The following is a 27,813-nucleotide window of genomic DNA, read 5'->3' on the forward strand; positions in this document are numbered from 1 at the left end:
CAGTCTGCAGCATTTTTCAGCCAGCTTATCAAGCGTTTTCTGTACCAGCAGGCAGCGCTTATAACTAGCAAATTCAGCAAGAACATAGCCCTGCATTGGAGTCTCCATTCGCATCATTGCATCAGCAGATTCCCAGCCACAGCCAACGATTTTCCACAGCTTGATTCAGCCTTTTTTTGCAACCTAAACCAGCATTTTTGGGTTTGCCATTTCAGCGTTTGAAGCGACAGCTTTCAGCCATTCATAGCGTTTTTGGACAGCAGTACCGCAGTGGATTTCAGCCTCATTCAGAGTACCAGCAGATAGCGTTTTTGCAGCCACAGCATTCAACAAATCCAGCGGTTACGTCAACACCATTTTCAGCCGAATAGAGAGTCAAGTGGTCGCGGCCGACAGCACCCTAGTAGCACATTGCATCACAGTCCTCAAGTACGTCAGAGTCTTGTACCGGTTGTGCAATCAATAGTAGACCACTCTTGCCATCGAGAGTGGGGCCCTCGGAGGAGGGTTTTACAACGTCTCTAGTGTCGTATTCTCTTCTCTCTCTATCTCTCAGTCTCATGCACTTTCACGCACAATATCCATTCACTTTGTTGGTGTCCATTGCACTCTCTCATTAAGAATGGAAGGCTCTCCATTCCCTAAGTAAAAGGAATCTTGAGCACAGTTCGGAGCACTCATCTTGAGAAAAGTTCATCTCTCATTCCGTTGCACCTTACATCGAGTGTTTCATTCGTTATGCTTTCCTGTATTTTAGTCATTGTCCTTATGTGATCCCTTTTCACATGCATCCTATATTGTAAGTTGAACACGATTCACTCATGAATGAGCACGGATGTATGCGGATCACTATCGAAAAGAAGAAATGTTTGCATTCAAGGAATTCACATTCCATGTCTCTTCCTTGGTATGACACAGTATCAGAAAGAGCACAAGAAGGGTTGAGCATCAAGCATCGGCATTTCCATTGTGATTTGCCACAATTGATAGATTTAGATCAGATAGACAAGTTTCGATTTCATTGTTTGTGTGTGTTTGATGAACGGTTTGGCACTCCGTCTATATGTTCATCTTACATTGCATGCACAGTCTTTAATGAAGGCTATAATTTTTCCAGTCACTTTACATGGAATGGGTACGTTCATGTTTTTGTGTTGGAAGTGGTTTCAGGAATTTTCATCCTCGGAGATTCTTGAAGATTTTAGACGCATGACTATAGACGAAGTTGAAGCATTGAAGGAGCCACATATGACTTTTTTTTTAACGAGAAAAAGATCCTTCTATTAGTTAATGAAAACTGCCCATAGGGCTACATCCACCTCTGCAAGAGAGGGCTACAACAAGCATGATGGGGAGACTCTCCCAATGAAAAAACAACATATATACAATGGGGCTAAATCAAGAGATGGGAGGAGGGAAAAGCCACACAGGTGGACAGTAGTGCCATCTGAGCACCCCCTGGACCATGGTGTAGAAAGGCCCAGGGCGCCAGAGTCGAAGGAAAGCCTCGCGACGCTCCCACACGCGGTCGGAGCTGCCCTGTAGTCCCTCAAGCTGTCCTCAGAGAGTATGGATCAGCTCTAGCCAAAAGTCATGAACAGTCTCTGTTGGTGGCACAGGGCGAGCCTCAAAGATGCGGAAACAACGGGCCCGCCAGATGAACCAGAGAGCTAGGTCGCTGATGAGCTCCCAACACTCCTCTCTCTCACTGCACCACTCCTGTGGAGTAAGGTTTGTAGCAGGCTAGAGTGTAGGTCGCCCCCCCTGTATCACTATCATCCTGCTGGTGGAAGATAGCTCAAATTGAAGTGCCGGGCCGGTGAGGGTGGACCAAGCCGCTGTCCCCCAAGTGTACTGTCGAGCCGTGGAGAGGGTAGGCATCAGCCGAAGAACTCGTAGCCACACCTGTTGGGCAGAGGGACAGTCCCAAAGACAATGTCGCTGACTCTCCACCAACTGGTCACAGGCTGTACATGCGGCCGAGAGACCACTATGCACAAGCCAGCTCCCTACTGCTGTGGCTGTCACGAAGACGTGGCAGTTATTAACCATGTCACAGAGATGTGGCAACTGCTAACCTTGGTTGTTGGTTTCTTTCCAATGGGGTTTATTTTATTTATTTTGAGACCCTCTTTTTGAAGTAGCAAACGGTCGGACATTGTATGGCCAATGTGAACAGTAGATTCACCCGCAGACGGGAAGGGGTCGGCACTGGAATTCGTATGGTAAGAGGATGTCTAGGCTCAGAGCAAGATCATATAGGTCCCCCCGTCGCACTTAGCAAGTTGGTGGATACTAGGAAGTGAACTCAATTAAGGCGTAAAGTCAAGGTGGGACTACCAACCAAAAGTATCCGACAGTTGGGCCACATTGCATTTTTGGATGCGGTCCCAATGAGGATAGATGGTCAGAAGACCAGTGGGAGCCCAACGGAAGCATCTCCTAAAATTTAGGGAACTGCTATTTTGGGCCACGAAATGTGTTCGCGTCATTACCTTCGGTATGACTAGGGGAACACTTTACAACTCTGCCGCGAAGTCAACTGACGCACCAGTTGAGATATTTTTAGCAGGGAAAGCCCAAACTCGGAAACTGGGCGACGTGTCAGCTTGTGAGCGATTCTGCCACTCTGGGAGGCAAAAACGAGCTGCATATCATCAAAGGGGGCGCCATTTTCAGCCACAGGCGGATTGCAACAGGTACAGAAGCTATGGAATGCTTACCTTGCCCTCTATGCACAGTATGGTGACGGGAGTGATGCCCCGCACGCTACATACTGCTCTCTTTCTCCCCTACGTGCAGTTATGTGATGCCCCACAAGAGGGCTACTCATTTGACTGATGTACAGTTGTGTGGGTTCATGCTTTTGTGCTGAGGCAAGAGCCTCCTTGAGCAGGAATAGGAGTAGCTAATTGCTGCTCCAAAGCAGGCACTGGTGAGGGTCATAACCTCACCGTACAGGTGCAAAATCAGCGCTGTGTATGCGCTGTAATTTGACTGTTTTTCAGCCATACGGACGCCAGGATCATTGGGAATCGTGCCCCACTGGCAAAGGACAGTTAGGGGACTGTTTGGGGCTGAAAACAGGGCAAAAACCAGTAAATACAGCGTGCTGAATTTACTGTTTTTGGACAGGAATCAGAGGGTATACGACAGTGCAAGCGAGTTCCAGCAGGGGAATTGGTTTCGCGCAAGTTTTGGGGTTGTTATGCTGCCGAAATTTGGCCAAATCAAATGGTATCTAGGTGGATACACGTGAAGGATTCCCAGGCATAGTCACAAGGGACGCATTCCGGGACGGGGAACAGGGGACGGGAAACGGGGCTCAAATGGATTTTTAGTGTAAAAAAGAGGACGGGACGGCAAGTGGGGACGGAAAAGTGGGGACGGGAAGCCCGAAAAAGGGCGTCCCCTGTTACTATGTTCCCAGGACCTTACCTTGTAATTTACCCTCCTAAAGAATAAAGAAATACCGAAAGGGGCGCCAATTTTGGGGCCTACAGGTTGTCGGCGTCTGCTCGGAGCATTCTAGCTTCCGAGCCGTGTGTGTGATGAAGTGTTAATTCTCGTTACAGGTCTCCTTTGCAAAGTGCTCTGTGTGTGTGTTTAAAGTAAAGAATTTCGGGTGAAAGCCAACGCCTACCGCCCTACGGGCCGGTTTCATGGTTCCATGGCTCTGTGTGCAACCAACCACTGGAACAAAGTGACGCGCCTCGGCTGTCTGGAGTCCCACAGCCTCTTAAAAAAGATGCCAAGAACTCAACTGTGAGGCCCTCCTCCTGCCAATGACGTGCTGCAGCTGGGCGGGCCTCTCTGTGCTGCAAGTATATGACGTCCAAGCCGAACAGTGTACTGAAAGAAAGGGACTCCTGGGCGGTCTGCAGAAGAGAGGGGGTCCCTCCATAGCCACTCACCAGGATCCCACTGTACTCGTGCCAGTGGACAACACTCCCAAGCCCATAGCCTCCAGTGTCCTGTCTCAAGAGCTGCTGGGTCAGGGTCTATGACGCAAGTCCTCCCACAGATGCCCACAACTCGGATCCTCTGGAAACAGCACTCTGCCACGTGCGGGGCCTCGACTGCAACTCGCTGTAATCGTCCCCCACCCTGAAGCTCGAAGAACAGGGCTGGGACAGTCTCTGAGCAAGCCTTGACTGAAATGAGAACCTCCAGTCGTGTGAAGTCTCCCATCCACCGGGGTGCTATTGGCTCGAGAGGCGTGAGCCACTCAGCTGGAACTGACTCTGAGATGTCCTGACACATGCTCTGAACCCCTCTTATGCCCTGTAGCTGGACAGCCTGCACCTCCTCTGACAAACCTGTGAACTCTAGCCAGTCACCTAGAGAGCGCGCTGGACCTGCTGCCATGGGACCCCAAGAAACATGAGGCCTACTCCCAACCAAGTGGCCTCTCTGAGTGCTAACCATGGGGTTCCAGACGAGGGGCTGCCGTAGGTGCTCCTTCGTGCACGTCGGCTGTCTCTGCTCTAGGCCACGCCGTAATAGCTCCCAAGAACAAAGCAAACTCACAGCGAATCGGTCCTCCAGTCTCCTGCTCAAACCAACTCGGCGCAACTCTGTAAAGATCCATCTGGTCGAAGGTTGCCAAGGGCCTCCTGACTGAGGCACCCTGGCACGAAGCCTTTGCAGCAAGAACTCCTTCCAGGACTCCTCGCCTGGAAGAAGTCCTCTGACGACGAACTTCCCAAGAAGGGCTCTGCCTTGCTGTGTTGGATCAATGATCCCAAGCCCTCCCTGAGAACAAGGAAGTGTGATGACCGACCAAGCCACCTTATGACCGACCAAGCCACCTTGGCTCGGGCAATCTGAGTGTCGTGACCTAACCAAAGGAAGTTCCTGATCAGCCTCTCTACCTGGCTGATGCAAGAACTCGAGAAGATCCAGCAAGAAGTGATGTACCACATAGTCGCCAACAACACCTGGTTGGCAACTACTACTCTACTAGCCATCGAAAGTCGTGCTGAGCTCCAATGTAACAACTTTCTCCTGATGGACAGAAGGAGAGGAGCAATCTGTTGCTCGGGGGACAAATCCAAACCAACCTGACAACCCAAGTACCGAATTGCAGTCCCTGGAGGAATCCACCTGAAACCCTCTCCTGGCATCCAAACTGACACAGGAGCACTACCAACCGAGAAAGCCACCGTCTTTCTCCAGTTGATTAATGCGCCCGATGCAGAGTAGAAGGTCTCCAAAGCCTGCCCACATCTGTGTAAATTGGCCTCCTGGCCCTCTAAGTACAAGGCTGAGTCGTCGGCAAACTCAGCGTCCAGAAGCTCATCTCCCCGCATAGGGAGTGCTAAGCCCCTCAAACCTACTTGCTGTGACACCAAAAATCTACTCATCGCCTCCGCATAGAACAGAAAGAGAAAGGGGGCAAGAGGACAACCCTGTCTGACCGATCGTGTGAGCATGAAGCGCTCACCTCTACCTCCTGCCAAAAGCACCTGATTGTGAGCCTGCCTGTACAAAGCTGACACCCCTCTGATCCAAGCATCTGAGAAGCCCATCCTGCGAAGCGTGCCCTCTAGAAAGTCCCAGTCAACTCTGTCGTATGCCTTCTCAAAATCGAGAAGAAGAATCACAAGGTCCTCCCCATGGAGACGTGCCAAGGCAGAAGCCTCCCAGAAAGTGAAGATGTTGTCAAGGATACTGCGTTCCTTGACAAAACCTGTCTTGAGTCCCATGTATAAGGCTCTCTAAAAGTGGTTGAATCCTCAAACTCAGAGCCTTGGCAAGAATTTTGTAGGCTGAGTTGAGGATGGTGATGGGGCGCCACTGTCGAATCTCATCCAAGGAGCCACCCTCCTTCGGAATGAGGTAAATCAAGCCCTCACTCATGCTATCCGGCATCACTCCTGTGTGCAGAATGTACTGAAAGGCACTACAAAGATCTGGGCCAAGCAGGTCCTAGTACTCCAAGAAGAAGCTGGGAGTCAACCCATCCTCACCTGGACAGCTACCTCGAGGGAGGGCCCTAAGAGCCGTGTACAGCTCCTCAAGCTGAAGAGGTAGCTCTAGCCTCTGGCGCATCTCCTCAGTCACAAGACAAGGCATCTGCGCCCAAACTTGCTCCCTGCATGCATCCTGTCTCTCTGACTGGGGCTCAGCCGACAGTAGCTCACGGTAAAAGTCAGTAGCAACTGCACGCATATCCTCAGGCTCACAAACAACTGACCCATCGGGTCTCCTCAGTTGATTGACCTTGGCATGCGAGTGCCGAGGTCCCACTGTCTCAAAAAAAGCACCTGTCACTCTGTCACCCACCTGAGTCCATTGAGATGCCTTTCGGTGAAAGGCAAACTCATGGCGCCTCTCCTCTTTGCAAGCAAGCTCCTGTCGAGCCTGCTGTAACTGCTCCTCCAACCATGGACTGTCTGGATGCTGCTCTTGCATCCTCTGTAGTGAAGCAATGCCTCGTCTGAGACGCTGCTCCTCCTCTCTCGCTGCAGCCCGTCGAGCGAAAGACTCCTGGAGAAAAAAGTGGCTAAGCTGAGCTAGGCCTAAGTCCACTCTGTCTGCAGGTAGAGCCTGACTGTCCATGCCCTCTGTCCAGAGAGCCTCTACCCTCTCTCTAAGTGCTGAGTCCAACAAGACCCGCTCTGGGATGCGAAGCAACGTGCTCCCCCTCCTCTGCCTGTCTGCCACTGTGAGGATCATTGGTGCATGGTCCGAGAAGGATGTCCCTGCCAGGATGCCCACTGATCCCCCCAAGTCACTGAAGTGGTGGTCACTAGTGTAGAAGCGATCTATCCGCGATAGATTCACTCCTTCCACCCTGCCATGTATCCGAGACCCTCAAAGTCATACACAACCTCTCCCAAGCTGCTAACTCGACTCCATGTACAGTAGCATGGCTGCCTCCGATCCTGTCAGAGGGGTCCTCCAACATGTTGAAGTCCCCTCCTACACACCAATGGTCAACCTGTGGCAGAGACTCAACAATCTGTGACCAAAACTCTGCACGAGCACTTGCCACATTGGGCGCATAGATGTTTAGGAAGCCCACAAGGCCACCCTGAACCTGCAAAGTAATCCACTGAGCCCTGCCTGGCACAATAATCCCTCTGCCCACAATGGCCTGCTGCAATGAGTCCGCAATAGTCATACATACCCCACCCTGGATGCCTCCAGGTCCAAAAGCAGCTGACCAAAAGGTATCATAACGTCCCCGCAGAATCTGACCACATCGCCGAATGCGGCTCTCAGACAAATGGTGCTCCTGAAGCATAAGGAGATCAATCTCTCCTCCCACAAGGCAACGCTGAAGCTCCTGACGCAATTGGCCCCGCTGTCGCTGAAACTGGGGCCCACCTAATCCTTGCACGTTCCACGAGACGATCCTCATGGGGAGCGAGAGAGAACAGATGCTGCCGCAGCAGCAAGACGGGCTATCTTCGAGGCAAGCTTGGATGGGGAGTAATCCGCATCCGAGCGTCCTCTAGATAGGCGAGCCTGTAGTGAGTGCGTGGCCCAAGCCCATGCAGAGTGAGCCGTGCGTAAAGCAACCTCCTCTGTCGAGGAGTCCCCATGAATGTATACATAGCAAGGCAAACACTGCGTATCAACAAAAAAGTACACCACAATGTTCCTACATCCTGTTGAGTTTGGGTGTGTCACCGCAAACTTGGCCAGTGGCCACAAAGTCTGCAGCAAATCTGTAACTCCAAGTTCTCCCATGTGGTGAGAGAACTCGAGAACCCGTGCATACAACCATCCCACCACTGAGTCTAGGGACCACTTTGTCTCGGTCCGACCACAGAGGGGAAAGGAGAAACCAACTGCTGAGTCCAAGGCCTCTGTCCCCCTAGCGGCGAGGAACAGAGCGTGGACCCTGAAGCAGGCTGCCTCGTGGTCTACTGCGGAATCGCCGAGAAAGCGAGTGAATCCGTAATCGAAGAAATCCCAGCGGCGTCGGAGGTCAATGCTCGTCAGACCACGAGGGATAGCCGCAAGGGAAGATGTCTGAATCTGCAGAGGGGGCCGCAAGAAGGGATGACCCTCTCTCGCTAGGCGACTCGTGGCAAAGGCGCTGCCAAGAGATCTCCTAGCCGCCGGCGAGGGACCAGTCTCCTGAGTCGACTGTGGCACTGAAGCAGGAGGAGGGGGAGAAGGAGCTGGGGGAGGCGGAGGGGAAACGAAGCGGGGTGGGGCGGCAAAGACAGGGGGGCGAGGTGGGGAGTGGGCGGGAGCAGAGGGCGGGGGAGGGGAAATCTGAGGGTGGGGTGGCTGGCGAGGGTGAAGCGGAAGTGGAGGCTGGCGTAGGGGCTCCTCCTGCTCAAGAGGACCAAAGCGGTTCCCCGTGGGAACCCATTGCTGCTGAGTAGGCACCTGAGGGCCACTCTGAGTGCCAGGCTGCCGCTGTGGCCCCTGGCGTCGACGGCCATGGGCCTGCTGCCATCCCTCCTCCGCTAGAGCCCCAGGCTCGGAGGGTGGCTCAGAATCTGTGCGCTGTGACGTTGACTGTGGTTGCGGCCCAGCCTTGGCAGGCTGGGGCTGAGGCTGAGGTGCAGGTCGTGGCCTCCTCCGTGGACAGGCCTTCGCTAGATGGCCCATCTGTCTGCAAATGAAGCACTGGTTCGGGAGACCCTAGTACTCCACACTCTGTCTAAACCAACCCCCACTCACCCGAGGCAGAAAGATGACCTTCGGGAGCGTGTGGGTATCTCTGACCAAAACTCGAACTGAAGGGATGCCAGCCGCCTTGGCAGCTACTGATGCTGCCGTACGAGGTGTCTCCAGGACAGTCCCGATGGCGGAGCCAATCCTGGAGAGAAGTGGAAGGTACTCCCTCCGTAAACCCGGAAAGCACACTGAGATGGGGATGTCTGCCTCCTCTACTAGCACATCCGAAGTCGGGTCAAAACCATGTCGCCACTGTCGAAAGTGGGCGCGTGATGCTCGGATGGCTAGTGGACTCATAGCTATGACCTTGGAGGCCATCTCGGAAGTCTCGAACTCGATCTGGTAGTACCCCCGTCCGAGGATCTGGACATCCAAAATCTTGCCCACCTCTGCGAGAAGGCGGGCCTGGAGAATGTCTCGCAGCTCTCCTCTGCTAGGACGGGTGCCGAGAACCTTGCAGATGACAGAAGTCGCTTGCAAGCGCTCTACCTCTGCGGCAAGGCTCGCTTGCTCTATCGGAGAAAGAGCAAGTCGAATGGTGGGCTCAACGGGGTCGGGCGAGGGGGCTTCGGATGAGTCCCTCTGTGGCGGAGTTGGAGCCTCCATCTGTGTCTACTGCTGAGGCAAAGAAGCGGTCGGTGAAGGCGCTCTGCAACCGAGCATGCCGAGCACTGCTTGAAGTAACAGAGATGCAGAGCCATCCTTCAGGATTGACGAAGATGGGGGGGGGGGGGGGGGGGGGGGGGGGGGGGGGGGGGGAGAAAAAACGGCAGCAAAGCGAGGAAAAAAGGGCAGCGGGGGGCGGGGAAGGTGGCGTGAGAAGGGGGGCGCTGCTGGCTGGCAGGGAGGCAGCGCGAGGCGAGGCTGCAGGCGGCTGCAAGCGAGAGCAGGAGAGCGGGCTGGAGTGGCTGGCGCGCGGCGAGCGGGCGGGCAGGCAGGGCGGCAATGCGAGGGGCAGGCATGGGACGGCGGGAGGTAGCAGGGGGGGGGGGGGGGGGGGGGGGGGGCGATGGCGCAGAGGGGGAGGGGGGGCGAGCAGAGCGAGTAGCAGCAGCGTCCAGATTCCTATTTTGCATACTACTTTACCACTTTCGAGCCACATATGACTTTGTGTCGCTTTCAGCGCGGCCCAAAGAAGCAAGCGTTGCAGACCTTTATGAAGTTCAAGTATTGCATGACCCACGCATCATAGTGGGCCAGCGAAGAGTCCTTCCCAGGATTCTAGACGCTGTTGGCGATCTCCCTCGACGCCATACAGTTCGGTACTAGTACCTCACTTTGAAACGGAGGGGATGTCACGTGCACATCTAACCCTATGTGTACGTGGACAAGCTACTTCATGACAGGGGTTCAGTTAGCCTAGCTTAGGAAGCGTTCTGACACTTTTGTGAGTTTGTTCGCAGACCATGCATGTCCAGGCACTTAGAGTAGATGCATATCCTCTGGTTGCACACAGCATGATCATCAGCTTTCCATCAGAATCCATCAGGAGCATTTTTACAGTGCATAGACCTATTTTCCCTATTTTAGCCAATTTTCACTCATTATTTTTAAGTGACTTTTGTTGGGAACTAGGTAGGGCAAACTTTGCAAGCAGATATATAAGAAACCCTAGCGCTAGCACTTTTTGGCAGAAGAGGCAGCAAGAACACCTTGTTCAACAGGCACCTTCTCAGCAAGACCTTCCCTAGCAGTTACCTAGCCTTTTTTGCATGAAGACCCCAGATCAAGCCTAGCATTTTTGATGAAGATAGCTTGGCGTTTTGCATTGCAGATCAGCCCCGGCAGTAGCAAAATAGCAGAACTAACCTAGCGTTTTGGCATCAGATCGCAGATCAGCCCTAGCGTTAGGAGGATCAGCCCTAGCGTTAGCAGAATCAGCCCTAGCGTTTTTGGATCAGCAGGACTCCTAGCGTTTTGCAGATTCATCGCGACAGAAACCTTAGAAGCATCAGTGTTTTCAGTTTCAGCATCAAGACACCGCAGTAGGAGTCTTGAACCTCGCAGATCTCACCTTCCCGCAGCAGATCCTCACCGCACGGTCAGATCCACCGAAGTTTGTAGTTTCAGCCCGGAAAACACAGATTTCAGCATCTGCATTTTCAGCACGTCGTCATTGCATCGTTGTCATCACCATCGTCATTGACATAGAGTCAGAATTCAGCACATAAAAATTTGCAGATTTCAGCCCGTCTCGTCGTCGTCCTCATCGTCGTCGACATCGTCGGCAAGTCCAAAGCATTATAGAGTTTTGTGCAATCAATAGCAGACCGCTCTCGCCATAGAGTGGGGCCTTCGGAGGAGGGTTTGACAACATTTTGGTGTCGTATTCTTCTCTCTCTACCTCTCAGTCTCAGCACCTTCATTCACAGTGTTTGCCACTTTGTTTGTGATCATTTGCACTCTCTCACTAAAGGAACGAAAGGCTCTCCCTTCCATAAGAAAAAGGAACCCTTGAGCACAGTTCGGAGCACTCATCTTGAGCAAAGTTCAACATTCACATCCGCTGCACCTTACACTTGGAGAGTGGGAAAGAAAGGGCATGATGGATAGGTAACTTCAAAGAAAGAGTGCTCGTTATATGCTTTCCTACCTTGGAGGCTAAAAAAGGAGTTATCGAAGAAAAGACCATCACTCAAGAAGACTGGGATTTTGCCTGGGGGATGAGCTTGTTGAGGCGACTAGAGAGATAGACTCAGGTCACAGACTATTTCAGGCCAGCCATTACCACTAGACACTCTAGACAGACAGGTTTGCAGTAGAATTCGGATCCCACCTCCACTAGTAGAGGCACACATGTGATGGACCTAGGGAGATCTAGGCGTCCACGAGTATAGAGGAGGGCATCCAAGCATAGACGGAGATTACAAAGGAGGATTCAGATTATTTTGGCGTGCCACGCACGATACCCAATCAGGTTTTTGACCATGGAGGACATCGAGGAGATCCGACACCGACCGATGCTGGATTTACTCTGAACTGGAGGATTATTCCCTTCTTAGTAGCTTAAGCTTCTTGCATCCCTCATTGTTTTGTACCTTTGTATTGACTAGATAGTCTCTGGTCTTTCCCCCACTTTCACTTTCACTAAAATGTTTTGTTTAGGATGTTAATTTTGTATTAGATTCACCAATTTGTAACTTGTTGGTCTCGTAGGTCATTTTGGCCTTTTGTAGACGTTAACATATCATTTCATTTTCATCTCTCTCTCTCTCTCTATGCACACTCTGACAGAAAGTACCTCTACTCAAAAGGATGATGTCGTCCTCTTCGCCTTCGTCCGTAGCGGCTAAATGGCACGTAAGCCACTCTTGGATTTTTACCCAAGCGTAGGAACATTCGACTAGGCAACCGGCGACGCCTATGTGAGAGAGTGTCTTAATACGGTCACCAACCTTGTGCTTTAGATCTTCTGAGAGGACAAATGATGGTGTCATAATACTAGAGAGGGTAGAGGTAGCCGAGAAAGTGCAAATATCCAATCCCTACACCCCTCATCCAATCACAAACTTACCCCTTGCTCTCCTAGGACATGGGGTTGGAGGCAGAATTGTGTGTGTGTGAAAGAGGAAGGAGTCAAAATGGTGTGTGAAGTAAGGGTGAATGTGTGTTTTGGAGGGGGGTGGGTGGGTTTGGGGGAATTAGACTAGCTGAAGGTGGCTTGAATTTTTGGAGGGGGGTGTGGGTTTGGGGAAAAGACTAGCTGAAGGTGGCTTGAATATGCGAGGCTGCCTACAGGGCAGCAAACCATTGGCATGTAAACTCGGAACCCACTATCAGCAAGCTCAACAATGGGGATTAAGGCTAGTAGTTTTGAGGATAATGGATGGAGAAGGATGGGCTGAAAAGACTAATGCATGCACGGGGTGCAGGCTGGGCAGCGCTGGAAAGAAAAGGTTCGGGCGCTGACACAGGTTGCACGTTAGTGTGCAAATTGAAGGGGTGATGCTGGGGCGGAAGAGCTGCAACAGTAGATGCGGGCTGCAGCACCGTCGTGAAAAGGGAAGGGTAAAGCAGGCTGCTCAGGTGGATGGAACAGGCAGCAGAGGCAAGGGGCTAGGGCGATGCCAAAGCAGCAAGAGGGCGTGGGTGGTAGCGTGAGGGCAGCTAGGGAGGGTGATGGCACTCAACACAGACAGAACTCAGTTCGGATAGCATCCGGGCAGAATTCTCTCTCTCTCTCTCTCTCTCTCTCTCTCTCTCTCCATATATATATATATATATATATATATATGTGTGTGTGTGTGTGTGTGTGTGATCAGACCGGCCCATACGAACACTCATTTATCCTATGGGATACGATGTGCTATTGATCAGATGTGCACATCATTGCATCAACTAGAGATTATCCACCTTGTCTGTATGAGAGAGTGCTGAAGTTCTCACGGATGTGTGTTGATGGAGAATTGAGGGAAGAGGTGTCAACCTGCTGACATGTCAAGCCACTAAAGAACAGAGCCAATCCTTCAGATTCTGGCCAAGGGGCCAAAACCCTAAGAAGAAGCAGCAGAAGAAGGTTTACAGACTTACAAAGTCTTGACGAGTGGCCTATTTAAAAAAAAGAGTTCCCACCAGCTTACGAGCACCCGTCCGATGGGGCCCAAGTGACATAAAGGCATTAAAAATAAAGCGGAACACACTTAGAAGACTTTGCACATCAAAATATGATGGCGTGGCACCTCTAAGGACGTTCGCAATTCGCGACGGATGTTTAGGAAAATCCCGAAATTTTAGGAAAGTTTTTTTTTTTGGGGTCAGCTTTTCATATTTGATGCTTTTAGGCTTTGGGCCTTTAAATATGAGCCTTGGGGACCCTCTCTGGCAATCTTCTGCGCGCAGATTGCAAAGGAGGTGCTCTCCAATTGTTGTACTTTGCAAATAAGCAATGATAAAGAAATACCGACAGGGGGCCAGTGCTCTCTTGGGGTGGAACTTCGCCGCTCCCCGTCTCGTGTCTTGCATCTTTTTAAGTTCAGTTGTTATTTTAATTGCTTAAAGTTGTTCAGTATGTTCTTTTCTATTGGCACGTGGTGCACGTCTTGTGACAGTGGTGTCAAAGCATCAGACATTTGCTTTTTTGAAAGCATACTGGTCTTACAAAAGAGTAGGCAGAGCAAACTGGCGCTTCCAAAGTCTGTTGGAAACTTATTTGAAGTATCTTTAGGTCTCGACCCCGGAGTTACTGGCCACTCCCATCCTTAATTCATCGTGCATCTGGCGTGCTCCTGTCTTCATCGCTCATGTCTTACAAGGCATAAGCCAAAAAAGATCTCTTGCAAGAGAAGGATCCAAGATTTGTTTCAAAGTCACTGTTTTCGTCAAAAGCAGTGCCATGCAGATGTTGACGTCTATAGCTACCTAGCCGTACACTCCAAGGACTTGGCAAGCTTTCAAGAAATTCTTTTGTCCGAAGTTATATGGTTTCTGACATCTTTCTCCAGAGTGCAACTTTTGGCAGAGTGGGGTATCCTAAAATGCTTGCCATGAAAACCCTATCAGATCATATCTTGAAATTTCTCAACATCTCTCAGTAGATGTATCTTCTCGAGCTGATAACCTTGGAGGTCTTGTGTGATTGCTAAGTCTTCAGACTACCATCACCGCCAAAGAAACACTTCTTTTCTATTGGCACGTGGTGCCCGTCTTGTGACAAGAGGCTACGGTTTTATGCAGGGCGAATTGGAGTTGCTATTGTCACATTGGAGGTGAGGTTACAAAAAACAGTGGGAGACATTGGTGTTAGGTGCAACGGAATGATTGTTTGCGCTTTGCTCAAGATGAGTGCTCCGAACTGTGCTCAAGGTTCCTTTTAGTTCTTATGGAAGGGAGAGCCTTCCGTTCTTAATGGAAAGTGCTATGATCACAAACAAAGTGAATGGACATTGTGCGTGCAAGTGTATGAGTCTGAGAGATAGAGAGAGAAGAGAGATACGACACCAGAGACGACGTAAATCCCTCTTCGAAGGCCCCACTCTCGTCGGCGAGAGTGGTCTACTTATTGATTGCACAAAGTGGTACAATGACGATGCAAAGGACTGATGCAACCTGGGACTATGTCGGTGACGACGACGACGACTTTAGGGCTGAAATCTGTGGTCTTCTAACTGCTGAATTTCGGGGCTGTTTCGGTGGCTGAAAATGACTGTTTTGGCTGTGTTTTTATGGGCTGAAAATGGCTATCTTTTGCAACCAACTAGGGCTGAATCTGCTGCTGTCCAATAGGGCTGAAAACGTTGACCATCTGATGTGATTGAGGCTGAAAACCAAAAACGCTGGGCTGCCTTGTATCGTTAGCAAAAACGCTAGGCTGTCTGGAACTGCTGATGAAATCCAAAAACGCTAATGGGCTGAAATTGGGAACGCTAGTAGATCTGGTAGTACTACCAAAAATGCTAGGCAAACTGGAAGGCTGGCGATGTCTGCAAAGCTGGAAAACGCCAGATCTAGGGAGGTGCTGAGGGTGTCCAAAAACGTTGGGGTATCTGTGGCGAGGATGGAGACCAAAAACGCCAAGGGTGCTGATGGGGGTTCGTGTTGAGAAGGTGTCTGTTGAGCGGGAAGCTCCTGTTGCCTATTCTGCGAGAAAGTGCTATCTTGGGTTTGCTTATATACAAACTTAGCAAATTGCCCTACCTACTTTTGTTGGAAAGTCACTTAAAAATAATAAGTGAAAAATACCAAAAATAGGGAAAATAGGCTAAATGTACTGGAAAATTCCCCTGACTGAATCTGATGGATTCTGAAGAAATACTGATGATCATGGTGTGTGCAACCAGAGGATATGCATCTATGCTAAGTGACTGGGCATGTACGGTCTACGAATAGACTCACAAAAGTGCCATATCACTTCTAATCTGACTGACTGGACTGACTGAACCCTGGTCATGCTGTAGCTTGTCCACGGACACATAGGGTTGGATGTGTCACGTGACAATGGGAGTTTTGTGTTGTTCTTGGAGGTGAGGCTACAAGAAACGGTGAGAATGAAGCTTTGTTGGCTGATGAAATGGTGTTTTCAGTGTCTCTTTGTTGGCTTGGTTGGCATGTGCTTATAATTCCAAGCCTAGGCTTCACAATTTCTCTCGCAAGGTATTTTAGGTTGGTGAGTGCTTGTAATTCCCAAAAGGCGAACCTTGATATGGGTGAAAGGAGACCATCTTGTGTCTTTGGCTGAGGTCCAAATAGCCAAGCTATAGAGGTGCCCCACGTTTTGCTTCCCTTGTCATTGGCAACATTGCCCTTTTGTAGGTGTTCACAATTGTACTCTCCGCCTACAATAGTGGCTTAAGGCATCCGCCTACAATAGTGGCTTAGGTAGATCTCTATGGCCACAGCCCTTTGTGAGTATTACATGGAGCTCTCAAGCTCTCCGTGTTAGACACTTAGTAGCTCGCCATTGTTAGCTTCTCTATAATGACTCGGCCATGGAAACTGACCTTGGTCCAAAATTGGCATCACACATGGAGTTGTATGGTATTGGCGTCTTTGAACTTGACAGACAAGCAAGTGTTGGATCAACAATTTACAAAGACTCTGAAACACATTGAAGCACAATGTGAAAGTCTTTTAAGTTGGAGCCATTAGACCTCCTTGAACCTCCATTGTGAATGTATAGTTTTCTGCATTTCACTATTATAATCAAAGGTTTTTGTTTTCCATGTTTTGACCTTTGGATTGTATAAATTGCATCTAGTGGTAAGACCACCCATTGTCCTTGCATGCATTCTTCCCCCTACATATCAATTAGATTAATTTGCTAGATGCGTTAAGGTGGGAAAAAAATCTATGGCTCTTTGTGTCCAGGGGGAATCCTAGATAACTTTTCTTGAAGGACATGGACACTCAACCTCTGGATTAGCTTTTGGTCATTCTGTGAGCCATGCATGGTGCTTCCTTGGCTCGTGTTGCTCAGTGTCACCTCTGAACCTTGTGCTAGTCTTTTGTGCTCCTTTTCTTTGAGCATCCTTTTTTCCACTTATAATGTTATCCATAGCAGCTAAAATACGCGTATTTTATTTAGAATACACGATGTCCCCTATTGAAACGTACAATATGTCTCATAACGTTTTCTATTCTGACGTTTTTTTGCTCAAAACGTATGTCTTTTTCTAGTTGATCAATTGTGTTTTAGAGCTTCACGGTGCTTGTTTATGTATGCTATGGTTAAATATTGAAGAGTCATTGAGGAGGTCCATGAATCGCTTCATTTGTTCTTATTTAAGTATCATATCTAAAAAAGTTGACGTATTTTGTTTTTGATTCTCACAAATATGTTTAGTACGCGTATTGTACACCGCGTATTAGACGTCCCGTCCCGTACTGCAGCTGCTATGATGTTATTCCATAGGGTAGTTTCACTTATGAGATGGAGGAGGAATGTTAGCTTAGGTCTCTACCCTCTAAACAAGAACCCTCTCTACAATTGCATGGTACTCACTAACCTACGCATTGAGGGTAGAGACCTAAGCTAACATATAAGCCTTACTCTCATTGTCACCCTCTCTTGGGTTATATAAGCCTTACTCTCATTGTACATTGTATCGCCACTCACTCTATAATTATGATTATCATTAGCATTGTTATCTTGTTTATGTTCTTGTGCTAGTCTTCACTATTCTTCTAGTATTTTATAGTAGCTCTTTCGTGCTTTGTTTATATTTTGAGTTGTTTAGATTGATCTACCAAGTTTTCAACATTCCAGGCATTTGATTGTTTTGTAAGAACAATGTTTTTTTTTTTGGTTTGTGGTGTAGCAGTTTTCAACATTCCAGGCGTTTAATTGTTTTGTAAGAGCGATATCTTTTGCTTTGTGGTGTAGCAGTTTTATGTTTAAGAATTGACATAATACGTAATGTTTTCTTATCCTTTTTGCTTGAAGAGTTTGAAGTCGTGTAGCATTAATCATATGTATTGATTATGTAATAAAGAAGCGTTGGTTAGTGGCTTCTACAGAATGACCATCATGGATATTTTTGTCTTGAGTGCGTTCTTAGTTAGATCTTTGGAGTTTCATTGTGGCTCTAGGACACTTTCATTTGCAGATTTCTCCTGAAATTGTGTATAGTTAGTCTTGTCATTTTTTCTTTGTATTCAATAGTTTCTATAGATGCTGCCTTATCCTATCTTACCCTTCTCAAAATGCAAAATGTTAAAGTCTGGTGAAAATATCTACTTTTGTCTTTTTTTTGGTTAGTCTATTCTTCAAAATGGCCATATATTTGTAACATTTTGTATCCCTTCACAACTGGAACAGCTTGGTGCTTTACCGTCTGCTCATAAGTAGTTTTGATGAAATGAATCACTATTTCTTGTGTGTCATATCATGACTCACAGGCCATTTGTCGAATACAAAGGCAGCATTCCAGCTACTGAACTGGAATCAACACGCGAGGGCTTGGAGACAGAGATTAATCACCTGATTAACTTAGGTGGCAAGGTATACACCCTTTGTTCTGTAAATCATGCTATTTCTGGAACCTGCCGACGTCAGGATGTTTATGTTCTTTAAGGAAGGTGTTGCATTTATCAGGACGCTCTGGTTATTGACTACGATCCATATTAAGGTGCTGTCAGAAACAGGTTCATGGGCCATTTTCTAGACATTTGCTATTATACAGAGAACAAATCTCATATTTCAATTGTGTTTCAAATTCTATTTTTGGCTTTGTCGTATATGCAAAGTACATCTGTGGCAATCTGATACTGATCATGCAAGCTGAGGTGGAATGTTGCCGCATTGCATATTGCTTGCTTAATTAATATATAGAAGGCTGGATGTGTTGTTTCTTCATGCCAGATCATAACGGCACCCTTGGGTATTGAGGCCTGTATTGTGGTACATGCTTCCGAAGGAAGCATTTGAGAAACGATGCTTTGTTTTGAGTTCCATATTCAGTGGCCAAGTTTAAGTGTAATCAGTCCAGTGAGAAGATATGTTTTTTGCTATGTTCTGGCCCGGAAATCCTTAAATCCAGAACCTTGTCGGTTAGGACCCTCATTGGTGCTGATGTCTTTCAGCTTTAGTTATAACCCTGCTACTAAAGTTGAGTACGTTAGGATTGCCAGGGTTTGTAATACTTTTATTGAGCGTGCCAATCCTTTTAATGATGCAGAGATGGGCAATGATTGATCTAGGTGATTTTACATTTGAGGGCTTTCCATAAGTAAAGCAGCTATTACTTTGTTGCAGTAGTGCTATTAGGTTCAGTTCATGGCTTGTCTCTTTGCTCTTGTATGCCCCAAGAGAATCTATTAGTTTTGTTGAGGGAACTGCAAATGCTTTTGTCAGGTGAAGGCCAACATAGTCTCATATGAGGAAGCATCAGCAATGTGTGGAAGCAAGCTGCCGAGTTATATTTCAAAGGTAAGGGAAAACAGTTGTACTTTCAGTTTCTCAAGTATCAATGAAAAGGTTTTGCCTCCAAGCCAGTTAAAGTTTAGTTTATTTCGCATGTGAAATTCTATTATGTAGTCAAATCCTTTCCTAGTCATAGTCGAGTTTTCCTTGAGTTTTCTTGAATTTAGGTTGATCCTTGATAAATATGTCTTCAATTATTGTAATTGATTGATGACACAGTACGCTTTTTTTTTTGGGTTGGGTTTCCTCTCCTGTAATTGGTTCGCTGCCCTTTGCTGCCAGTTCCTTGTGCGGCCGTAGCGCCCTCCGATTGGCCGCTCACCCCCTGCCATCTTCTTCTGCTGTGCAGCTGCCCCCCCGGCCGCAATGCTTCTCTTATAGTGTCGCAGCCAACAGCCACACTCTCTTTTTTTTTTTGCCATTGCTTCCTTGTTCTTACAACTATCCTCCCCTCAGCTTCCGGTAGTGGAGACACAATTTAAGATTGCATCATCATTTTTTTCCAGAGAGCTCTTATTGGCTTTTCAATCAGGATTGGTTCTAGCCTCCCTGGCCTTAGAAATGGACGTATTGCTCTTTTGGGAAGAGACTTGGTACTATTTTCAAAACAATGTGCCTGTAACTATTTGGCTGGTTGTACATGGCTAAGTTTGAAATGACATAATAGCTCAGATTCCAGAATGGAATCATCAATAAGATTTTGGACCCAATATTTTAAAAATGGGTGCAAGCACACAAATGACGATGAATTTGAGGCTACAAATGCATCACACATGGCAATCACATTGCCTCAAGCATCCTTAAACGCAGTTTCACATGGACAAGTGCGATTTCATGTGAAAAATAAACCTATTTGTTTAAAAAGAGAACTAAAATTGTGCTCTGTGGTCCAAGTGCCCCAAGGAGGTTAGTCGTGAAAAGGTAATTGAGTTTCTCTAGCCTTTGAAAATGCATTAAAATGATCACCTTCTAGAAAAACTAGGAAGCCTCTTTCAACGCGTACAATTTTGAGAAATCTAGCATGTCTCTTCTCTTTTTCCATGTAAGGTATTGATATATCCTCTCCCTGCTTGCACAATCTTGAGTGGCCCCACTCCCAAGTACTATTGGAGCCATGCTCTTGCCAAGATAAGTTATGTGTGCATGTGTGTGCGCACTAGCACCATCGGTGTGAAGCAAGGCTCCCCGCTCTCCCTGACCCTCTTCGGGCTCTATATCGATGAGATCTCAGACTACATACTACGATCTAGGGGAGAGGGTGTCGGCCTCACAAGTACTCCAATGCATATTATGCTTTATGCTGATGACATTGTCTTGATTTCAGAATCACAAGAGGGCCTACAACATCACCTTGGGGCCTTAGATGAGTTGTACACACATTAGAGATTGACAATGAGTTTTTGGGAAGACCAAGGTCATGATCTTTCACACTTTGTGCCATTTTCATCACAGCGGTAGGAGGACAGGTTGAGGTGGTAGAGTCCTATGTCTAATTGGGAGTCACCTTTGCCAGTCTTCTAGGTCCCTTTACCATGAGACAGGCGGCCACTGAAAGACTCGCTTGAGGATATGCAGCTTGGCCATGCTCGAGCGGAGATGCCACCAAGCACCCTTTCAAGGGCCCCGTGGAAGGGTTCTTATTTGATATACTAGTCACACTAGCTTTGATGTATGCAGCACGAGTATGGGCACGGAGACTAGCAGCCGACATGCGGACACGGATTGAGAGGCCACATATATGTATGATCTCACGCTTGTTTCGCAGCAATCAAACAGTGTCACACGACACTATCAAGACAGAGCTTGCAACAACACCCATGGTAGTAGAGGCACTCTTCTAGAGGGGTTTAGCTTTATCTAGATGACAAGTTTGTGATGTGGCATGCCTACTAAAGATGAGGGGCCTAAGGGTTAGGGGTTAGGGTTTTAAAAACCTAACCCTGCCAACTTAAGAACTTATGGTTGAGAGGCCTAAAAACCCTAAAAAGGAGCACAAGTGCCCGCTACTGAAAAATGCGGAGGCATGATGACGTGGCTGTTAGCAGTGTAAAACGTGGAAGCATGATGATGTGGTAGCATGAGATTTGGGACAGCTTTTGGCGCCAGTTTTTGCCTAGCTTTTCACGACGGAAGCTCTTGGATACAAGTGCTTTAGGGGCTCTAGTTTTGGGCATCCCTTGTACTGTTTATAAGGACCCTTGGGGCCTCACTCTCGAGAGAGCATCTGGACGCACATAGTTGGGAACCCTCGGGTTGTACCTTTGTGATCGGCAATCAATAAAGAAATATTGGAAGGAGCGCCAGTCTTTGGGGCTAGTGCATATGGGAACTGAACTCTGTCGATCCGTGTCGACTCTCCTCTTCTCTCTCTCTATTCAAGTTCAATTCGGTTATTGGCAGTTTTTGTTCGTGTGTTGCTATTGATTTCTCGCTTGGAGTGTCCAAGCTTGTAACAATGGTATTAGAGCTCTAAAGATTCTTCTACGGTGGATCCGATGGGTTTTAGCAGTGAATCCGAAAGAGACGACACCCCTTCGACTAGTCATTTGGGGGGAGATAAAGAAAACCCAAATCCTAACAGGAGAACAAAAGAAACTAACGGAGATTCTAATGGATGCAAGGCTCCTTTTGACGATTCGAGAGACCATGACAAATTTCTGGCGATGGATCTTGACAAGCAAGGGTACCGATGTCGATTGTAGGTTGACATGTGTGTGAAAAGATTGATCAAGTACTCCAAGGACCTGAAGTACCTTAAGAATCATTCCCGTAAGGTTCACTCAAGATGGCGGGAAGCTGTCCATTCACCTCTCAAGTAAGCAATGAAACAAAAAGAAAAGTCGAGTGCAAAAAAGCAGAAGCTGTACTCGCAAGAAAAGTTTAATGAAGCAAAGAAAATCAACAGATTACCCCGGTTATTTGGGCGAGAAGTCCACTTTCCAGGTGGCTAGTAGATCTAAGAAGCATGCTCGTTTTGAGGATGACCCCGATTTTTCTTTGTCTTCAGACAGTTCCGACAGTTCCGACAATTCCTCTTCCTCTAGTTCCAGTGAGGACGAGAAAATGCGGAAGAAGTGGAGAAAGACCAAGAAAACCAAGAAAAATAGATCCAAGGAAAAATCTAGAAAGCACAATATGCAATCTAGCAGTCCATTGGAGGAGACCTCGTCCTCTGCTTACAATAGACAGCGAGAAAAAGAGAGAGAATACCGACGAGTTCAAGGATGGGGGTCAGGCAATCTAGTTTGAGGCGTTTTCAGACTACAAGGATATCCATCAAGCCCTTGCTTTTATACAGTAGTTTGACATCGTCTTTTGGGGAGGGTGTTTCTTGGAAATCTCCAAGGTACGAAGAGCTGCGTCCAAACATATAGTGGTCTACTCTACTTTGGCACTAAGAAGCACCTAAAAAGTGGATAAAATTCAAGGGAATTTTCACTCCAGCATAGTTAATAGAAGAATATGAAGAAGATGCCGTCACGGCTTGGCATCATCTAAGAATGAAAAAGGAAGACACTTTAGTTGCCTAATGCCAGAGGTTTGGGGATACCTTTTTGCGAGTGTCCTCTTTTGGGAGGATCACCTTAAAGTAGCAGATTGAGCAGTTTTGTTGTGAACAACCAAAAGGGATTCGACGGTTCTGCTCGAAGCAAAAGTCACAATCCATTCAGAGGCTTATGGGACATGCAAAGGAAGGTTTTGGTATGCATGCTGGCTCATTGACCTATCCTACGGACAAGTGAGTCTGCCTCAACCCGGTAAGAGTGTTCCAAGGAAAAGAAGAATCAGAAGAAGATATCCACAGGGCCCAAATCGACAAAAGAGCAGCATGCTGAGTACTTTAAAATTTTAGAGGGCAAGTGTTATGGTCCTTATCTATAAGAAAATTTGTGAGTTTGAGCTTCTAGGGCATTTTTGGGGGACTGAAAACTCTGTTTTTGCAGAATTTTTATGCACTTTGAAGCTTTTCATAACCATATCTAGCTTGGGGAGCCTCTTTTCATCATCCTATGCCACTTATCTACGTATATGGAGCTGTTTTTTCATCAAAACAATTCATTATATCACTGTTTTTCAACACTTTTCTTGCAATTTCAGTCATCCTTCTTGGATGGAGATCATTTGGAAGGTCTCTCCTCAACCTATGTCGACAATGGAAGAGTTCCATCGCAAAGAATTGCATCGTTCTTCTTCTTCTTCTTCTCTCTCTCTCTCTCTCTCTCTCTCTCTCTTGTAGAGGTGCTCAACTTGCAGGGTCATGGATCCCTTTGTTGTTGTATGCAGATGATATTGTATTGATAGCAGAATCACCAGATGGAATGCAGAGGCAGCTAGATGCATTACATAAATTCGCGGAGGACAGTGGACTGTCGGTAAACTTGGGTAAAACTAAAGTTATGGTGTTTAACACCACACCACAGTGGGTTCGGAGATCGGCACCTACATTTGCATATGGCCAGGATACTCTACACAGATGCATACACATACCTTGGTGTGGTATTTGCAGGACCGAAGTTTACTCTTAAGAAAGCAGCGGATGCTAGATTGTCCAGAGCCTTTGCGGCCTTGGGAGGGTTGGAGAGGATGTGTTCACAAGTGCAGTTTCAGGAACCACAAACAAAACTTTGGCTCTTTGATACTGTGGTGGCTTCGGCTATGCTTTATGGGGTCCAGATTTGGGGATCATATGTGGATCAGGATAATTGGAAGTCAATGGAGAGACCTTTGGTATCTATGATTTCCCGAATGATTAGAGCCAAGGCCTCCGTACCACACGTGATTACCCGAGCGGAAATAGCTGCCCTTCCGATAGAATTGAAGCTCTTACCAGATCAATGTCCTTTATACATGGTTTGTGGGATACAAATAATTGCCGATATACTAGACTGGCCCTCGAATCCTCTCGACAATTAGCAATGAAAGGGGATACATCATGCTGGTATGCGCAACTGTCCTCGTGGTTTCAGAGACACGGGTTCAGTATGGAAAGATTACCCCCCTTCCAATATTCTCTTGAGGCTCCATCACTGGCAATTACACGAACGGAGATTAATAAAATCATCCGTCAGGATCTTATACAGTTGGATACTAAGAGGACATTGGTAGACCCTACACAAGAATTGGACACGAAGATGGCCAACTACAAAGAAAACTTCCTACAGCTATCTGAAGATGGATTTGTGATTCGCCCGAGCTACATGGATACCCACCTGTCTCATGGTTTGACATGTGCTAGTGGTCAGATTCGTACATCCTCACACCAGCTGGAAATTGAATTTGGCAGATTTAGGGGAATCCCACCTGAGAGCAGAATTTGCAAGTTATGTGGAATGGAGCCGGAGACAGAATTACACTACATATGCCATTGCACCGTATACTATGAGATACGTGGGCATTTCCATTGCCTATTTAAAGAAGGATTTGGACCTCTAGATAGAGTCATGCAATACCAAGATCAAAGATGCTTAGGCTTGTACCTACTGGAACTACATCGGCACATGGATAATCTAATGAGAAGACAAAGAGCACTACAGCCTCAGAGGCAGATCACAGATTTCTTCGGATCGAGAGAAGCAAGAGTGGAAGGAGAAGCAAGAGGCCAGCAGCCAGCACAAAGGAGTACCCACATTCATACCAAAGGCACCCTCATTGACAGGGCGATTGAGCTTAGGAAATCGAGACGACCACGACCGACATGCAGAAGCACACTCCACCGGAGGAGACTACAACAAAGGATTAGAAGCATTCTAGCTAGACACCCAGAATGCTCCTAAGAAGTTTATTTAATACTTTGTATTTAGTTTTTTCACATTTATTTTCACACTTTCACACTTTTCACACTTAGTACTTTAGTACTAAGGTACCCAGACATTGTAACAGATTCACCACTTTTGTATCAGTTTGGTCTCATAGGTCATTCTGGCCTTTTGAAGACGTTAATATAACATTTCATTTCATTTCATTTTCTCTCTCTCTCTCTCTCTCTCTCTCTCTCTCTCTCTCTCTCTCTCTCTCTCTCATAGGTCATTTTGGCCTTTTGAAGATGTTAATATAACATTTCGTTTCGTTTCTCTCATCACATGTGATAAGAGAATTGTTTTAAATTGTAACCGACATTGATATATGATTATGTATCTTTTTTGAAAGATTAGGCAAAAATGTGTGCACATATACATTGCTCCTATTATGTGTGTACATAATTCTATACATACACAAAATTGGCGTTTTGGTTAGAGATTTCAGTGAGACCTGGGCTAAGGGTGAAATGTTTCGGTGTGAAACACCAGGTTTCGAGCGTGAAACGTTTCTCGGTTATGTTGCTTGGTAGTGCTTGTATTCTCTACCGATGTAGTTATAGAGATAGTGATTTGAAGGCTATCTTGGGGGTCTAGGAGATTGAGGCTTGCGTCCTTCCCGGAGGCCCTGGTTGCACCCTATGGCCCATCCAGCCATCTACCCACTCTGTTAGCCACACCCCCATCAGCCCATCCTCAAAGCAATGTCAATCCCCCATTGTTGTAGCAGCAGGTGGGTGCATAGGCTCAGCTAGATGTTGGGTGAAACCCTTTCAAAAAGTAGCAATTTTTGTCATGGTGGCCACTCGCCTCATAGAAGAGTGGCAGTACATGCGTTACGGGCAACTCTGGGGAGGATGGCTTGTTGTGTGACACGTACTGCACTAGGTGTAAGCCTTTGCCTTATGTAGGGCCGTGATTGTTTCTAGTTCCTGCGTGATCTGCTCCAAAGCCTCAAATTGAGGAAACTTGTCCTAAGCTTGCTGTTTCTGGTTGCCCATCCGTAGAGAGAGCAATGATCCGAGGGATCTTTAAAGCAGATAGTTTCCAGGAGATCACTTGTAGCATCATCAAAGAGGAGCCTTGTTTCTTTGAGCCTGGTGGTTGCGGTGATGAAGTCTTGCTGAGTGGATTTCCAAGACTACCTCACCCTGGTTTTCTATTTTCTTGAATTTCGTGGGGCATTCCCCCTATCTTTGTCTTGAAATCTGCAGCTATAAATTTCTTGCTTCTATTAGCAGTAATGCGCTTTGGGTATGTTGAAGGCTTGACTCGATTACCTTAACTGATTTACAAAGTCTTGGCTCTTACTTGTCGAGTTCTAGAACAGTATGTTTCAAGAGTTGCTATCATGCATGACACTGTCTTTATTTTAGATGAAAACTGAGATATAAAGTGACATCTATTTTCAGTACATCTCCTTTAAAAAACTTAACCAGTTGACTTTTCTTTTGGCTGATAGGAGGATAAACCACGAATTGTTTGTCTAGGTGAGAATTTTGGCTGTCCATGTGGGGGCACCCATGTTGCTGATATTTCTTGCATTGGAAAAGTTAAGGTAAAAGATATCTTCTATATTGACAATGTAGAGATCAAGTACTTTTTTTTTTTTTTTTTTTTTCAGTGTCTCCTTTTTTTTTTTGCACAATGTCTCTATTGCTAAATGTTTGTGCAAGCTTGTGCACCCACAAAAAAAGAAATTAATACGGTAATAACTCACAGATTTCTAAGCAGAGAGAGGTTATCCAGCCCAATGTGACGCGCGTGCGCGCATGCGCGCACACACACATACACTCACACACACACGTACACGTATACACGCTTGCAGACACATACTCTCTCATATATCAAACAAATCTGTGACATGGGAGGATTTGTTTGCATTTTAGCAGGAACCATATTTTCAGATCATGCGCGAGTGATTCTTACTGACAGATAGACATAGGAGTGGGAGTGCGATGCTACGCATCTCCAACAGGATTCTTTTGGATACAGAGCTCAGAGAGCGGGTGGTGACACTTTGGACCGAGAGCTTGGGCACTCAGGGCACTTCTGCTAGTAGAGTGGCTACTGGACTTGTTGAGCTTAGTCACTTCTTCCTCCAGGAGGCTGCAGATCGCTTGGCTGCAGCCAAGGAGGAGGAGTAGCATCTTAGACAGGGCATTGCTTCCATACAACGGATGCTGGAGTGCCACTCGGACATTCCTTGGTTTGAAGAGTAGATGCAACAGGCTCGAAAGGAGCTCATCACCATTGAGGAGAGACGCCATGAGTTTGCCTTTCATCGGCAGGCATCTTAGTGGACCCAAGTGGGCGAGAGAGTTACTAGGGAGTTCGTTTGAGTCAGTGGGGCCTCGCCATGTGTGCACCAGTGTTAGCTAGTTGAGGAGACCAGATGGGTCAGTTGCTTCAGAGCCTAGGAATACGCGTGCAATTGCTACCGACTTTTACCGAGAGTTGCTTTTAGCTGAGCCACAGTCAGAGCGTCAAGATGCATGCAAAGAGCATATTTGTGCATTAGGGGCATTGATCAACTGGAGGAAGACTGTGGCTTTCTGCACAGGATGGGGTTTTTAGATGCTTGGATCAGAGAAGTGTCAACTTTCTACAGATGTTCGCATAGCCAGGTGCTTTTGGCAGGGGGAAGAGGGGAACACTTTATGCTCACGTGCTTGGTTAGAAAGGGTTGCCCTCTTACTCCCTTTCTCTTTCTCTGCTATGCTGAGGTGATGGGCAGATTTCTGACTTGACAGGAGGTTGGTTCGCGTGGTCTAGAGCTCCCTTGTTAGGTGTAGCGGAATGATTGTTTGCGCTTTGCTCAAGATGAGTGCTCCGAACTGTGCTCGAGGTTCCTTTTGTTCTTATGGAAGGTAGAGCCTTCCGTTCTTAATGAGAGAATGCTATGGTCACAAACAAAGTGAATGGACACTGTGCGTCCAAGTGTATGAGACTGAGAGATAGAGAGAGAGAGAGATACGACACCAGAGACGTTGTAAAACCCTCCTCCGAAGGCCC

General features: G+C 47.3%; 1 protein-coding gene across 3 annotated transcripts in view; it reads left to right on the forward strand.

The window, feature by feature from the left end:
- The window catches only part of LOC147457320 (threonyl and alanyl tRNA synthetase second additional domain-containing protein), a 57,814-nt gene that overhangs the window by 6,954 nt on the left and 23,047 nt on the right, over positions 1-27,813 (forward strand). Inside the window, exons 5-7 of one of the 3 annotated variants that reach the window (XM_086512241.1) lie at positions 17,980-18,082; positions 18,935-19,009; positions 26,289-26,356. In XM_086512241.1, the coding sequence (XP_086368367.1) occupies positions 17,980-18,082; positions 18,935-19,009; positions 26,289-26,356 (246 nt within the window). Of the gene's footprint in view, positions 1-17,979; positions 18,083-18,934; positions 19,010-26,260; positions 26,357-27,813 lie in introns of all 3 variants that reach the window. The other 2 variants (XM_086512240.1, XM_086512242.1) reach the window with 2 other exon arrangements.

Source organism: Adiantum capillus-veneris, chromosome 5, assembly GCF_014529385.1.
Source record: "Adiantum capillus-veneris isolate H3 chromosome 5, ASM1452938v2, whole genome shotgun sequence".
Lineage (NCBI taxonomy): Eukaryota > Viridiplantae > Streptophyta > Polypodiopsida > Polypodiales > Pteridaceae > Adiantum > Adiantum capillus-veneris.